The sequence below is a fragment of the Crotalus tigris genome, unplaced genomic scaffold (genome assembly GCF_016545835.1).
Source record: "Crotalus tigris isolate CLP2741 ecotype Arizona unplaced genomic scaffold, ASM1654583v1 scf7180000024375.2447938, whole genome shotgun sequence".
Lineage (NCBI taxonomy): Eukaryota > Metazoa > Chordata > Lepidosauria > Squamata > Viperidae > Crotalus > Crotalus tigris.
Genome location: NW_024100545.1, coordinates 1,597,486 through 1,612,622, shown reverse-complemented (window position 1 = coordinate 1,612,622; position 15,137 = coordinate 1,597,486). Strand labels below are relative to the sequence as shown.

At 39.5% G+C, this 15,137-nt stretch overlaps 1 protein-coding gene across 1 annotated transcript; it reads right to left on the bottom strand.

The window, feature by feature from the left end:
- Positions 1-9,024: 9,024 nt before the first annotated feature.
- FDX2 (ferredoxin 2) lies at positions 9,025-14,983 on the bottom strand. Its single transcript, XM_039328344.1, has 5 exons — positions 14,828-14,983; positions 14,169-14,208; positions 12,911-13,017; positions 11,549-11,636; positions 9,025-9,819 (listed from the first exon to the last, which is right to left on the bottom strand). Exons 1-5 carry the CDS (start codon positions 14,946-14,948, stop codon positions 9,663-9,665), a joined length of 513 nt encoding a protein of 170 aa, XP_039184278.1. The 5' UTR covers positions 14,949-14,983; the 3' UTR covers positions 9,025-9,662.
- Positions 14,984-15,137: the final 154 nt, after the last annotated feature.

Below are 15,137 nucleotides of genomic sequence, written 5' to 3'. Positions count from 1 at the left end.
GAGGGTTCTCCCTCAGGCCTCTGATACGCAATGCGTGTTCCATCTCCCTATATTGTGAAATGATTTGTTCATCCTGTGTAATTTCTATCTTGTTCTCTACCTCCTGCATTCTAAATTCCATCCTTGATGCATTTTCAGTAATCTTTTCCATCTGGTCATCAATCCTTTCTATGTGCAGGGCTAGGCCCTGAAAGGCCAGAAGGATATGGTCTCTTACTTGTTTGTTCTTTTTCTCCAATAATTCTTCTGTATTAGCCCTCTCTGCAATTATAAGATCTTTTACCTCCTCCTTAATATCCAAGGCATGCTGTTTTAAAGCATCTTGTAAATCATTAAGAGAAATTGCAGGAGGAGGAGGAGAAGGTGGAGGTGATTTTGGTTTCTGAGATGCAGGCTGAGGCATTGGAGAAGAAATAGGAACCTTAGGGGCGGGAGGCAGACGTTTTGAAGCCATTTTCTTAAGTTCCAAGAAGAAAGATTCTTATTGAAAAAAAAAAAAGGGCACAGTTCTTTTAAGTGTTCTTAAAAAAAAGAGAAAAAAAAATAGAGAAAAAAAGAGGAAAGAATAAAAGCCAAATTCTTACTTCTGTATTTAAAGAGTTAATCTGTATCCAGGTTTTACTCTGTAATGCAAATCAGGCAAGAAAGACGATCGCCATTTTAGTTTTCACTTTCCCTTTCTTCTAAAGGGAAAGTGAACAAAAGAAAAGGAAGAGGAAACTTGCTGAAGTTAAAGGCACCATCAAACTTAAGCACAGTCTCTCCTGGTCTGCTCCGTCTGCTTTCAAATACTCACAAGCAGCTGGAAAAAAAAGCAGATGTGGAAGCGGCAACTTGCTTCATCCCAAAAACTTCGGAATGAAGTCTCCCTGGAACGCGGAGTTGCTCAGGCTCCGAGGGAGCTCTACCCTCCGATCCCCAAAATAACAGGAATCCAGGGGAGCTCTTACCTCTACCTGAGAGCTCTCCTCCTCCCTTTTTCCCAGGGAGGAGATTCAAGCCGCGGGACAGCTGATTGTCAAAGTCCCGCAGCTTTTACACGCACCAGGAACGGGCGGCTTTGTAAAATGCCACCACTCGTCGTCGCTGGAACCACCGGAAGTCATTTAGTCTAGTGGTTAATGCACCAGGATAGAGGGCAGGGAATCAGGAGTTCAAGTCCCACCTTAGCTATGAAAGCCAGCTGGGTCACACACACTCAGCCTAATCTACCTCACAGGGTTGTTATTGTAGAAAAAATAGGAAGGTGCATTGGATAAGTTCACCACCTTGAGTTATTTGTAAAAATAAAGGTGGGATACAAATTGCCCTGCCCAAAATTCTTTTTAAAGGGGTGGGTGGGAAAGAAAAGGTATTTGTGGTCTCAGATTTTACTTGGTAGTGAATCTCTTTGGATTACTGGATTCTCATAAAAACACCGATGGAAATTGATGATACAATTAACTTCCTTGAGTCCCAAAGAGTTTCCTTTGAAAAATATTTTTAGCATTGGCTTTCTCAAATGATCTTGATCAAAATGTCACTTTTAGATGAATTATAGTTGAACTATTAAATCTACTTATCATGAAGCACTTTCCTTATTCATTGTATTTGATGCCAACTAATTGTAGGGATTATGTATATAATATTTTGTGACTTTTTGGATTTATGGATACAGCTTCCTTTCCTATTTATCATCTGTATTGTTCAGCATCTGAAATAGCTGGAATTGTGTCCTTTTTAGTAAGAAAAAAAATGTCCTCTCACAAGTATAGGTACACCTGTCAATCACAGTTTCTCTGTCAAAAGTTGAAAAGTTTCTCAAATGTAGGGCTGATCCTGCTCTTTTGGAATAGGGCCAGCAACCTGTTTCAGGTGGCATAAGGAAAAGAAGTGGGAGTGAGAGCTGGCATCTGCACGGCGCAACATTTTTAAGCACAGTTCTGAAGGAGACAATAATTGGAAGTTATAACAACCACACAGGTATATTTGTAAAGTGCACAGGTGTGAATACATTCCACTCTTCTTGGGTTTTTGTGGACACACCACACACATTTACAGTGGAGCTTAAGTTTGTGAAGCCTTTTGAATTTTCATTATTTCTACATAAATATGACCCAAGACATAATCTGCTCTTTGATCCAAGTCTTAAAACTAGATACATATTTACAATCAATTGTTTAAGTGACTTTGAAATTACAGCTCCACTGAAAATGACTTATGACTGGTCCTCACACTTACAACTGTCACAGCATCCCCATAGTCACATGATCAAAATTCAGGCATTTGGCAACCAGCATGTATCTGATCTATCAATTAGAATAGAGCTGGAAAGGACTTTAGAGGTCTTCTAGTCCAGCAGTCCCCAACCTCTGGTCTGTGGACTGGTACCGGGCCGCAGCATGGCAGCAACTGGTCCACACAAACAAGCAAAGCCCCATCCATGGGATGCAGGCAGCACACAAAACCACACACCCTCCAGTCCACGGAAAAAATCTCTCCATGGAACCAGTCCCTGTGCCCAAAAGATTGGGGACCTCTGTTCTAGTCCAGCTCCCTGTTCAAGCAGGAGATCCTATATATAGCATCTCAGACAGTCTCTTCTTAAAAGCCTCCCAATGATGAAGCACCCACAACTTCTGAAGGCAAGCTGATATATGATGGCTACAGTGTTGCAAGGTCACCGATCACTATTTGTGACCTCCCCAGCTGCCTTCTGATGAAGTTAATGGGGGAAGCTGGATTTGCTTAATAATCATGCAATTCGCTTAACAATTGTGGCAAAAGTCATAAAATTGGAGGTAATTAACCACCTTGCTTTGCAATCCATATTCTGATCCCAATTGTGGTTGTAATTTAAAAAATATTTTATAAAGGGAACCCAGTTAAATGAATCAAAAACATTATACTTGTTCTTTAATTTATTGAGCAAAATAATTTGAAGTTACGTATGTTTGTGGATTATCAATTCATTTGAAGTGGAAATCAGAGCCAGGTGTTTCAATCAAAGAGATAATTGGGTATGAATGTGAGAAGTCCTACCTTATTTAAAGAAGAGAATTGTGGATCTTCATTAGCAAAGTCTAATCTTCACCACACTGGTATATGGAAATATGTCATAGCTCAAATAAAGATTTCTGAAGATCTCCAAGAAGAGATGCTCACCATTTTGGAAAAGGTTACAAAACAATTTCCAAAGATCTTGGATTCTACCACTCCATTGTCAGACAGATTGGTTACAGATGGAGGCAATTCAGTGCTGCTGTTAACCTCCCTAGGAGTGGTTAACCAATCAAGATCACACAAAAAGCAAGATGTGTAACACTGGGAGGTCTCAACGAATTCAGGAACTCAAAGAATCCTAGGAACTAAAGGCCTATCTTGCATTGGCAAATATCAGTGTTCATGAAACTAACATTAGGAGAACACTGAACAACGATGTATATGCCAGAGTTGCAAGGAAAAAGATTGTTGCCCATTTACAGTTGGTGAAAGACCATGCACATAAGTCAGAAACCTATTGAGATGTGCTCTGTGGGTAGATGAGACCAAAATAAAAATGAAAAAGCATTTTTTGGCAAAAGGTAAAAACTGTTCCAGCATAAGACCTTTGCCCCACTTGTGAAACCAATACCATGGTTTGGGTTTGCTTTGCTACCTCTGGACCAAGACAGCTTGTCATCACTGATGGAACTATGTATTCTGACTTATATCAGCAAATTCTGCAGACACGTGTCAGAATATCTATGAACTGAAGCTCAAGAGAAAGTGAGTCATGCAGCAAGACAATAACCCCAAAACGCAGAGCTCATAGTTTTGCCACGACAAATGTGTGGCTTTGGATAATTTTCCTCAATACATCAATGGCTAAGTATAATGTTTTGATTCATTTGTTTAATTAGGTTCTTTTTATGCATTTTTAGGACTTCTGTAAAGAGATCACATTTTAGGTCACACTTATGCAAAAATACTGAAAAATTCAAAAAGGTTCACAAATTTTCAAGCATCACTGTATACTCTTCATATTGTATACATATTTTCCTTTTTCTAGATATTTACTGTATGAACTTTTTAGCTGCATATCAAAGTGAAACCTAAATATGATCTATGAAGGTTCATAGATGGTGGATAAAATGGAAAAAAATGGTTTTGCTGAAAAAAGGTTCCATTTTATCAGAAAGAGCTACGACCGTCACTGAGCTGCTGAGACATTTGCTAAATGAATTTTGCCTTGTTTTATGACACTTCTTGTCACAGTTGTTAAGTCAATCACTGTAATACTTAAGTTAGTAATTTGGTTGTTAAGTGAATCTGGCTTTGCTTGTCAGAAGATGATCCCATGACCTTGGGACACTGCAGCTGTTATAAATGTGAGTCAGTTCCCAAGCGTTTGAATTCTGATCGTGTGACCATGGGGATGCTGCAATGGTCATGTGAAAAGCAGTCATAAGTCACTTTTCATGCTGTTGTAACTTTGAATGGTCATTAAATGAACTGTTGTAAGTAGAGGACTACCTGTAGTAAGATTGGGAAACATGTATCCTCTACTTGTTTAGTTCCAACCAATCTTAATCAGCATGGATACTGTTCAAAGATTAAAGGTGTTGTAATCAATGTTTGGAAGAGCATAGGTTGCTCAAACCAATTTAACAGTGTAAATCTTATCTGAATTACAGATTAAACTTCTTCCAACTAAATAAACAAAAGCAAACCCATCATTTATACTAATGCTGAGCCAATCTAGTGGTTGTGGGGAGAAAGTATTTTCACTGAAAGTAGTATCTTCTAGACATTATAATTATTATGGATCATCGCACAGTCAGCCAGATGTTCAGACTGGATTTGGCATTTTGTCTACCTATCGAATCCTTACCCAGGACCTGGGATAAGGAGATGTGGATGTTTGATGGTATTACAGATATCGTCACAGGATGGAAGCAGTTCCTAGTAAGGCCGTCTTTTGCAATTGACTAATAGCAAATTGAGTTCAAGTGGTGCTCCAGTTGTTTTGGGATTGCACCCAAGGAGCCTATCACTATTGGTACTACCCTTGCTTGCTTTTGCCACAGTCTTTCTATTTCTATTTGTAGGTCTTTGTATTTTGTTATCTTCTCCAGTTCTTTCTCTTCTATTCTGCTTTCTCCAGGCACTGCCACGTCCACTATCCAGACTTTTTTGTCTTTCTTATCGACAATTGTTAAGTCTGGGGTGTTATGTTGCAGGTGCTTGTCTGTTTGAATTCTGAAGTCCCAGAGCAGTTTAATTTTATCATTTTCTATGACTTTCTCTATTTTATGATCCCACCAGTTTTTGCTTACAGGCAAATGATATTTTTTGCAGATCTTCCAATGCACCATTGTTGCTACTTTGTCTGGCCGCTGCATGTAGTCAGTCTGTGCAATCTTCCTGCAACAGCTTACCAGGTGGTCCACTGTTTCTTCAGCTTCTTTGCATAGGCGGCACTTATTGTCTTTTTCTTGACTTCAGTGTGCTCGATGTTGTCAGCTTGAAGGATACCCAAGTATTTGTAGTAATCTTCCTCATCCAGACTCTTAATGTTATTTTTGTGGGGCATCTTGATTCCTTCCGTTTTCACTATTTTTCCTTGTTTGATAGTAAGTGTGGCACATTTGTCCAAGCCAAACTCCATAACAATATCTTGGCTGTATATACGGACAGTGTTGAGCAGCGATTCTATTTCAGATGATGTTTTTCCATACAGCTTCAGATCATCCATGTAAAGGAGATGGGATAGTCTGGCAGATGTTTTTGATGTTTGATAGCCATGTCCTGAGTTATTCAGTATTGTTGACAGAGGAAACAGTGCAATAACAAATAGTAATGGTGATAATGAATCTCCTTGAAATATTCCTCTCTTGATATTAACCTCTCCCAGTCTCTCACCATTGATCTGCAACTGTGTCTTCCATTGTGCCATCGATCTTTGCACAAATTTTCTGATGTTTCTACTGACTCCTGTTATTTCTAGGCACTTGATTATCCAGTCATGTGGCAGAGAGTCAAATGCCTTTTTGTAGTCAATCCATGCCACATTCAGGTTGGTCTTCCTTTTCTTGCAGTTTTCCAAGATCATTTTGTCTATTAGGAGTTGATCTTTTGTTCCTCTGCTATTGGGGCGGTTTCCTTTCTGCTCAGGTGGAATAATTATAATAATAATAATTATGGATCATCGCAGTCAGCCAGATGTTCAGACTGGATTTGGCATTTTGTCTACCAATCGAGTCCTTACCCAGGACCTGGGATAGGCAGATGTGGATGTTTGATGGTATTACAGGTATCGTCGCAGGATGGAAGCAGTTCCTACCAAGGCCGCCTTTTGCAATTCACTAACAGCAAATTTGTCAATGCCAATAGTGTTCAAGTGGTGCTCCAGCTGTTTGGGGATTGCACCCAAAGAGCCTATTACTATTGGTACTACCCTTGCTTGCTTTTGCCACAGTCTTTCTATTTCTATTTATAGGTCTTTGTATTTTGTTATCTTCTCCAGTTCTTTCTCGTCTATTCTGCTGTCTCCAGGCACTGCCACGTCCACTATCCAGACTTTTTTGTCTTTCTTATCGACAATTGTTAAGTCTGGGGTGTTATGTTGCAGGTGCTTGTCTGTTTGAATTCTGAAGTCCCAGAGCAGTTTAATTTTATCATTTTCTATGACTTTCTCTATTTCATGATCCCACCAGTTTTTGCTTACAGGCAAATGATATTTTTTGCAGATCTTCCAATGCACCATTGTTGCTACTTTGTCATGCCGCTGCATGTAGTCAGTCTGTGCAATCTTCTTGCAACAGCTTACCAGGTGGTCCACTGTTTCTTCAGCTTCTTTGCATAGGCGGCACTTACTGTCTATTGCTGTCTTCTCAATTTTGACTTTATATGCATTTGTCCTTAAAGCTTGGTCTTGTGCAGCCAGAATTAGTCCCTCGGTCTCTTTCTTCAATTATATATATAGCCAAGATATTGTTATGGAGTTTGGCTTGGACAAATGTGCCACACTTACTATCAAACAAGGAAAAATAGTGAAAACTGAAGGAATCAAAATGCCCCACAAAAATAACATTAAGAGTCTGGATGAGGAAGATTACTACAAATACTTGGGTATCCTTCAAGCTGACAACATCAAGCACACTGAAGTCAAGAAAAAGATTAGAGGTGAATACATCAAGAGAGTGAAGAAGATCTTAAAGTCCAAACTCAATGGAGGAAATACCATAAAGGCAATCAACACCTGGGCAATTCCAGTCATTAGGTACACAGCTGAAATAGTGGACTGGACTCAAGCAGAACTAAAAGCAATGGATAGGAAGACCAGAAAAATAATGACAATGAATCGTGCCCTTCATCCACGCAGTGACATTGACAGACTTTATCTACCAAGGGCGTGGATGCTACAAGTACATCAGAAGGTTGAAGAAGAAAAAATGGCTTTGGAAGAATATTTGAAGAACAATGATGAAGATGCACTGAAATTAGTATATCAGGAAGGCTTACTGACTACTGGAGAGACCAAAGTGGCCAAAAGAAAGACCAAATGAAGAACAGAATAGAGGCATGGGAAGACAAAGCACTACATGGCCAATACATTAAAAAAAATAGCTGGGAAAACAGATAATAACAAGACCTGGCAATGGCTAAGAGCAGGAAAATTGAAGAAGGAGACCGAGGGACTAATTCTGGCTGCACAAGACCAAGCCTTAAGGACAAATGCATATAAAGTCAAAATTGAGAAGACAGCAAACGATAAAATTATACTGCTCTGGGACTTCAGAATTCAAACAGACAAGCACCTGCAACATAACACCCCAGACTTAACAATTGTCAATAAGAAAGACAAAAAAGTCTGGATAGTGGACGTGGCAGTGCCTGGAGACAGCAGAATAGACAAGAAAGAACTGGAGAAGATAACAAAATACAAAGACCTACAAATAGAAATAGAAAGACTGTGGCAAAAGCAAGCAAGGGTAGTACCAATAGTAATAGGCTCCTTGGGTGCAATCCCAAAACAACTGGAGCACCACTTGAACACCATTGGCATTGACAAATTCGCTATTAGTCAATTGCAAAAGGCGGCCTTACTAGGAACTGCTTCCATCCTGCAACGATATCTGTAATACCATCAAACATCCACATCTCCCTATCCCAGGTCCTCGGTAAGGACTCGATAGGTAGACAAAATGCCAAATCCAGTCTGAACATCTGGCTGACTGTATGATGATCCTCAATAATAATAATGTTGGAAGGGACCTTGAAGGTCATTGAGTCTAACCCCCTGCTCAGGCAGGAATACAAAGACATTTCTACATACAAAAACTGATTTCTTTTTCTGAAAACATGTTTTTTTTTCCCCTAAATATAGTATGGTATGCTGCATGCCCTGTAATTATGCAAATGACACTACTTTGATAACTGAAAATGCCAAGGATCCACAAGCCCTAATAATAAAAGTCATAGAGCATAGTAAAAAATGGTAGTCAAATTAAAGGTAAAGAGAACCAAACTAATGGCAATAAGTACAACAGACAGCCTTATAACTGACAGTGAAAATACTGAAGTGATAGAAAGCTTTTACCTTTTACAATCAACTCTCAGCAGTAAAGGAACAAGCTGCAGAATAACTTACAGTACCACCATGAAAGCTTTGGAAAAACTATTCAGATCCTGTGATGTGTCTATAGTACCTACAAAGTTCGGAATAGCACAGAAAAGATATTCCCTGTGAAAGTCTATGGAAGCAAAAGTTGAATTTTGAAGAAATAGAAAGAATATTGACTCTTTTGAACTTTGGTACTGGAAAAGCATCCAAAAATCTGCTTCAAAGCTTTGTCTATAACACTTCTAAGTGGCTGTGCAATTCCAAGAAAAAAGATATAACCACTTAAAGGTATTGCAGGCAGATGCTACAGTTGAGCTCCTAAACTCTTCAAAACAGCTTTGAAAGCTGAATCTGAAATGCTGCCCAGCCCCTGCTTCACATACACACATCATTCCAAATATGTTTGTTCATGTGTACAGAGAATAAATTCAAAAACATTAGCAGAAGCCTTTTCTTTACTGGAAGAAGCCATTTTTTTTTGGGTTTTTTGGTTATACAGATAACCAAATATTCAATATAATGCTTGATGGTTAAACGCAGACAAAAGTGCCAATATAGATCCAAACAGTGCTGGAAGAACAAGAGAAAACAAATAAGCTATAAAGTGTATAAAGAATGTGCTTATGGGAATTATATTTTTTTCCTTCTTCAGGCAATTAACAATACATAAATCTTTGTTTTCCTCTGCTAAAACACAGTGGCTACTGCATAGGAACGCCTTGCCTCTCCCTGAAATGTTTTGGTTTTCTCCAGGATGTGAGGGAAGAACTGTCAGGTAAGAAACTATCCTTCTCCCAGCACCCCTCTGTGCTGGGATGAGTCATGGATGAGGCTTATCTTAATCCAGCTTTGGATTTCTGGAGGAAGTACAGACAGATTGAGATAGTTGCCAAATGCTTGAGCCTCACTCATTTCACTCAGTTCCTTCCATTGCCCCATCTTCTTACTCTTTGAGCCACTTCCTCCGTTTCCTTTTCTTTAAATGTTTCCAGCTTTGGCCACAACCCCACTGTGCTCTCTGCAGCCTTTATCAGCTTAACCATGGAGACAGATCCAGCCATGGACTCTGTACTTCTCAATGAGGTTTGGGGACATGCCCATCCACATAAAAGTTCCTGGTGATTTTGGGAAGGGTGAACACTGCTCCTTCCAGTTCTTTGCTAAGGATAATTTGGCAGCCCAGTCGAGAGTTCTCCTGAAGTAGCGGTGCCATATCCAACATATCCTCCTCCCTAGGTGGAGAAGAATGTCAGGAGTTATTTATAATAGCAATTAACATCCTGACTTTGCGCTTACAACATTCATGAGAGATACCTATTTTAAAAACCTGAAAAAGAAAGATGTAAAAGAAAAGTTAAGAAGATCAAAATATTAACAACATAAAAGCATGTCTTGTCAAGATTTCAGAAATGGTTTGCCATTGCCTTTTCCTAGGCTGAGAGAGGCTGGCTTGTGCCTGAGTTGGGACTAGAACTCCATGCTCTCCCAGTTTCTAGTCTGGTATCTTAACCACTACACCAAACTGACTTTCTCTGTATAAATATATACAGGTTTTAAATACTTATTCCAATGCATACATCATTGTAGACTTTTGTAAAAAAAATTTTTTAATTTCCTTATACCACACTTTTTTTTAGTATATTCAGCAACTTTTGGAGATTTTGAGATTCTAACACTCAATTGTTACCTGAAACTCAAATGCCTTTCTAACATTATCTGTGAATTATGTGTTAGCTAATTTATTGATCACTCGGTTGACCCTATCAAAACATCACACTGCATCAACCAAACAAAAGAAAATAAGTATAAATATACCAAAGTACAAAACAAAGTATATTCAAATTAGTGTATCACTGTTGCATGAGACCATTCCATGTAACTGTTCAGGTTTTCAGCTAAACAGCGCGGACTTTAAATTTAGCAGTTCTGCTAGTCAAGTATTTATTAGTGTCCAGAAGGAAATAAGAAAAGCTGTTGTGAGGTCTCAATAGGCTGTTCTGTCAAATCAAGGTTCTATATATCAGACGTATGCTGAGATGTACAGTATATACTTTGCAAACAAGCAACATGTGCTCTCTCCTGTATCTGGAGCACCACATGCTAAATTCCTTTTATATATATATGAGGTTTTCGCGGGTGTTTCTATGTAGGTCTTTGGTTATTCGGGTTTTCTCCGACGTAAAATTGGAAGTGTCTTGGCGACGTTTCGACGAAGTCTCATTTGTCATCTTCAGGCTGGTGCTTTCGGCTTCGTGCTTCTAGGCACGAAGCACGAAGCTGAAAACACTTCGAAGCACGAAGAGGCCTAGGGCACAGGTGTCAAACTCACCGTGTCATGTGACATCGTGACATATCATGACATTTTTCACATTGCTGGAGCTGGGGTGGGCGCAGCCTCCGCATGATGCAACCGGCCCCTGGGCCAGCAGTTTGACACCCCTGATCTAGGGAAATTTCTCTTGGTAAAGTTTCAACACATACTGCAAATTATCAGTGCAACTGATGAGAATTTTTCAATCTTGAATGAGGGTTATGTACTTAAATACTAAAATTGTCCTTCGTTACAGGTAAGAAGCAACCTTAAGAAAAAGAATAAGCCCTTCCTCGCTACGTATACTACATGTGCGTAGTGCTATTAGAATATAAGTACTTCCCCCCACACACTGAGATATTGCTTAGCTTTTAGTGATGGCTTTTACTATTATCCTACTCAGAAGCAGACAGAAAAACTACAGAGCTGTCATGGGGTCTTTCCAAAGTAAAAACAAAGGATGCATCTTTACAGTAGGTTAACTCCTCCCAAATTATTCATCCCAAAAGAGCTGGAACATAGCCAGTCACTTTGCTCCAAAGGGCTTGGAAAAAGCATCAGCATAAAGCCCAAATCAGGAAATGTTAGCCTACTGACAGTCTAAAGGTCAGCCACAGCTTCTATAAGAAGAAAGCTAAAGTAACCCTTACCGTTCATCAGGCATCGGAAGCTTATCCATAAAATCATGGCTTACATAAACATGACAGGTGGAGCAGGCTAAGGAGGCTTCACAAGCACCTGGAAAGGTAAAAGATAGATTTATTCAGTCCAGCTTCCCTGACCTCAAATTGTTCTTCTGCCAAGCAGCAGCACAACAGAAAACTATTGTCTAGGTTTAAATCTTGTCATTCAGAGATTTTTTTTTCCCAGGCATATACAACAGGCAGATCTTCCTAACCTTTTTCTTCCTGGAGAGGAAAAAGTTTTGTTCTGTTTTTTAAATGAAAGCAGATGTTAGTTACCAGAGCTAGATTACATAAAGCAGTATTGTCTCTGGGTCATGATTAAAGGTTAGAATCTATAAAAAAAAAACCTGGATAAATCCTGTTTGGCAACCTGAAGGCACTCAGGAACAGGTAAACAAATCTACCCCAGAAAATTAGGAATGTGGGGAAGGGGTGGTGTTGCTATTTAAGCTTTTACTTTCTCTGTACAAACCAAGCAATTGTAAGCTGAAACCTTTTTACTGAAGTTTAACATATTTTTATATGAGAGATCTTTTAAAGCCACAATCTGTCACTGAACAGCTTTAATTTTTAATCTTCTTTGAAAGATTGCTTCTATGCTGCTATCAGGCTGTAAATAGAACCTTCAATTTGGAGACAGTATATTACATACTAAGTGCTAAAAACCTATGCGGCAGGGCTATTGCAAGGCCCTAAAGACATGGTTTTTTGAGATCGAATTTGGGTCACTGGGATCACAGATTTACTCTTCCGAGCTTTCGGACTTATGCTGGAGCCCATCTTCAGGGAATTTCTCTCTACAGGAATACGCGCTTTGGGCTGTTCTGTGAGTCATGTTTATGTAGTGCCTTCCTATTGGCTGACTGGTGTGTTGATGGCTGGCGATTGGCTGTTGTTTCCTTGGGCTGCCAAGCCCTCAGCTCCTAAGTATTTGAAAAACTGGTGGTAAATCAGCACTCCTGTTAACTGAAAAGGGACCCATTTCCCAGGCTTCAATCATTTCCACATGGCTTTGTGCTTGGTTTAGGATCCCAGAACAGATAGTGCCCATCTCTTCACTTTGTTGATGATTATTTTATGTTGCTCAGCTGCTTTGCATTTTTACTTTATATTATATATTTTATTTGGTTTATTTATATTAATGTAAGCCACCAGAGTCACTTATGAGATGTGCAGATGTGTAAATCAAATAACTAAATTGTATTCATATCCTGCTTGTGGTGTGGGTTTCCCAGAGCATATGACCCAATGTTGGAAACAGGATACTGGCTTAAATTGGTCTCTGCTCTGATCCAGGAGAGCATTATATAGATATTTATGACATACCTTCTAGTTCAATGCCATTTCTCTGAGCCAAGTGCAGCACATCATCCCCAACTTTGCCTTGCACTGGGATTTTTTGCCCACAACGATCTATGAACACTACATTGACTCTGAGACAGAAGAAACAATATGGAAATGCTCTTAGTTCAGGGTTATCCAGTGTATATCATGTGTTCAAATGCTACAAGCACAACTGAATATTTTCTGGCAATTTCTGTTTTTATATAGAATTGCAAATATCTACAATAGTCTTGTCCATCCTCATTCACCCTATGCTGGATGAGAATTTTGAGTGCTACAATCCTAACAAATATGGGGAAGATATGCGGAAGGTTAATCTAATATCTGATACAGATTTTTAAGCTGAAACAAAAGACACAAATAATAAGAGTACTTTGCATGACATGCTAAGATTGATTACTTTTAGCTCTAGCATGAAACACTTACCTTGGATCAATCTATGATTAAAGCAAATATTTTAACCATAATTTTCATCCTAGGTTGATTTAGGTTACTATGAAATTTTATAGGGCCAAGTTAAAGCCCCTAATTCAAATAAATCTTCCTAGAGAAAACAAAGCACATAAAGGGTGATCCTTAGCTATATAGGGTCAAATTGGGAAACTACTTCATTCCAAAATGTCATTTAAGGAAAACTGCACTATCAGCTTAACCTTAGAACATTCAAAGGACATTAATCTGTGAAGATATTGGGAGGCGAGCAGAGCTCTGGGGAAGCAATAAAAAGTAACTCCCTAGAAAGAAACTATGTTCATAGAATGCCTTTGTTCATTCAAAACCCAAAATGTAGTCTTGGCCCATTACCTCAGTGTAAAGCTACACTTTAGTGGTCCCACTGATTTCACTAGGTACATAATGTGTTATACCAATGTATTAAACCTAAATATTATACAATGTGATACCTAATTGCAATCACATGTATATTTCATTTTCATAAGTCAAGGGGACTGTAACCCCACTGCTCAAGCCTATTTTTACTGCCACTGTTGTCATTAATCCAACTGATGCTTCAATGTAATGTGTTCTGATCTCTCCTTCAAATAAACTCCTAAAATATGCTACTACAGGTTAACTTTTCTGAACTTAGCTTCCACATCAGACTCAGAAGAGGGAGCTATTTGAAGTTATTTGTGCCTTCTAATACCAAGCAAAATGTCAAGACACTGGAGTAGCAACAAAATGTGCCTATTTCAGTTGAACCGCTTCTTCTAGTTTCATGCATCTACATCCTAATACTCACACTTCTGCCTCGCAGCTCTTATCTTCAGTTTGAAAAGTCACTGGAAAAGCAATAATAAAATGTCATTACTAATTAGGAAAGTACAAATCCTTTCAGGTATTTTGCCCTCTTTAATGATCTTCACCCGTTGCTTCTTGTCCCACCATGAGATGCTTTGGAGAGTGTATTGGACAAGGAGACTCAAAATCTCAAAAAGGGTTACGGGGACTTATTAATGACCTTGAATTATTGTCATTTTTGATGCTAAACTATCCCACAGAATCACAGAAACGAGCAAAGAGGGAGAATAATACCGGTGCAGGTTATCTCGGAAGCAATAAAGGGAATCGCGGGGGGGAGGAGGAGTGGGGAGAGTAGAAATGATACAAATTAACAGTTATCTACATTTTCGAACGGTAGAGAAGGTAAAGGTAAAGTAAAATAGAGACAACAAACATTTGGAAGGGAAGGCTGGAGCGGGGAAAAGTTTGGAAGGGAAGGCTGGAGCGGGGAAAAGGAAAAGATTATCGCGCTTCTCCTTCTTGATTCGCTGGGAGTCCGAATCTTCTCAAAACACAAAACAAGGAGAAAATGAACACCTGGCGGACAAAACCTCATCCTTCCCTCCTCTATTCTTTAAGGCCAGAGAAAAATGCTTCCAGCTGCAGACGCCACCCCACCTGTAGTACGAAAGCCCCGAAATGGAAATCGCCCAGCAGTTCCGAGAAGCAACTGGAGGCGACGCCACCCCCAGCCCAGGGTCACACTCACGCCGCCACCACCAGCCCAGGAGGCCGCCATTGTACGTTCCACGTGACTGCAAGGCGGGGTCAGAGGTCGGTTGCTAGGGCGACAAAACGCAGAGGGAGGAGCAAAGACGTCTTATTGGATTGCCTTGGAAGGGAATATGGTTTGTGAAGATCTGTTCCCACAACTGGTTTAATGGAGTCACCGAATTAATTTTCTGAGATTATATACCATAAACTCATC

Bases quoted from the DNA above. Each gene is read 5' to 3' on its own strand.
- FDX2 (XM_039328344.1), bottom strand. From the start codon at position 14,948: ATGGCGGCCTCCTGGGCTGGTGGTGGCGGCGTGAGTGTGACCCTGGGC. The intron at 14,209-14,827 runs GTGGGGTGGCGT...TTGCTTTTCCAG, and splicing joins TCGGGGCTTTCGTACTACAG to TGACTTTTCAAACTGAAGAT. The intron at 13,018-14,168 runs GTGAGTATTAGG...CTTCTGTCTCAG, and splicing joins AAGAGCTGCGAGGCAGAAGT to AGTCAATGTAGTGTTCATAG.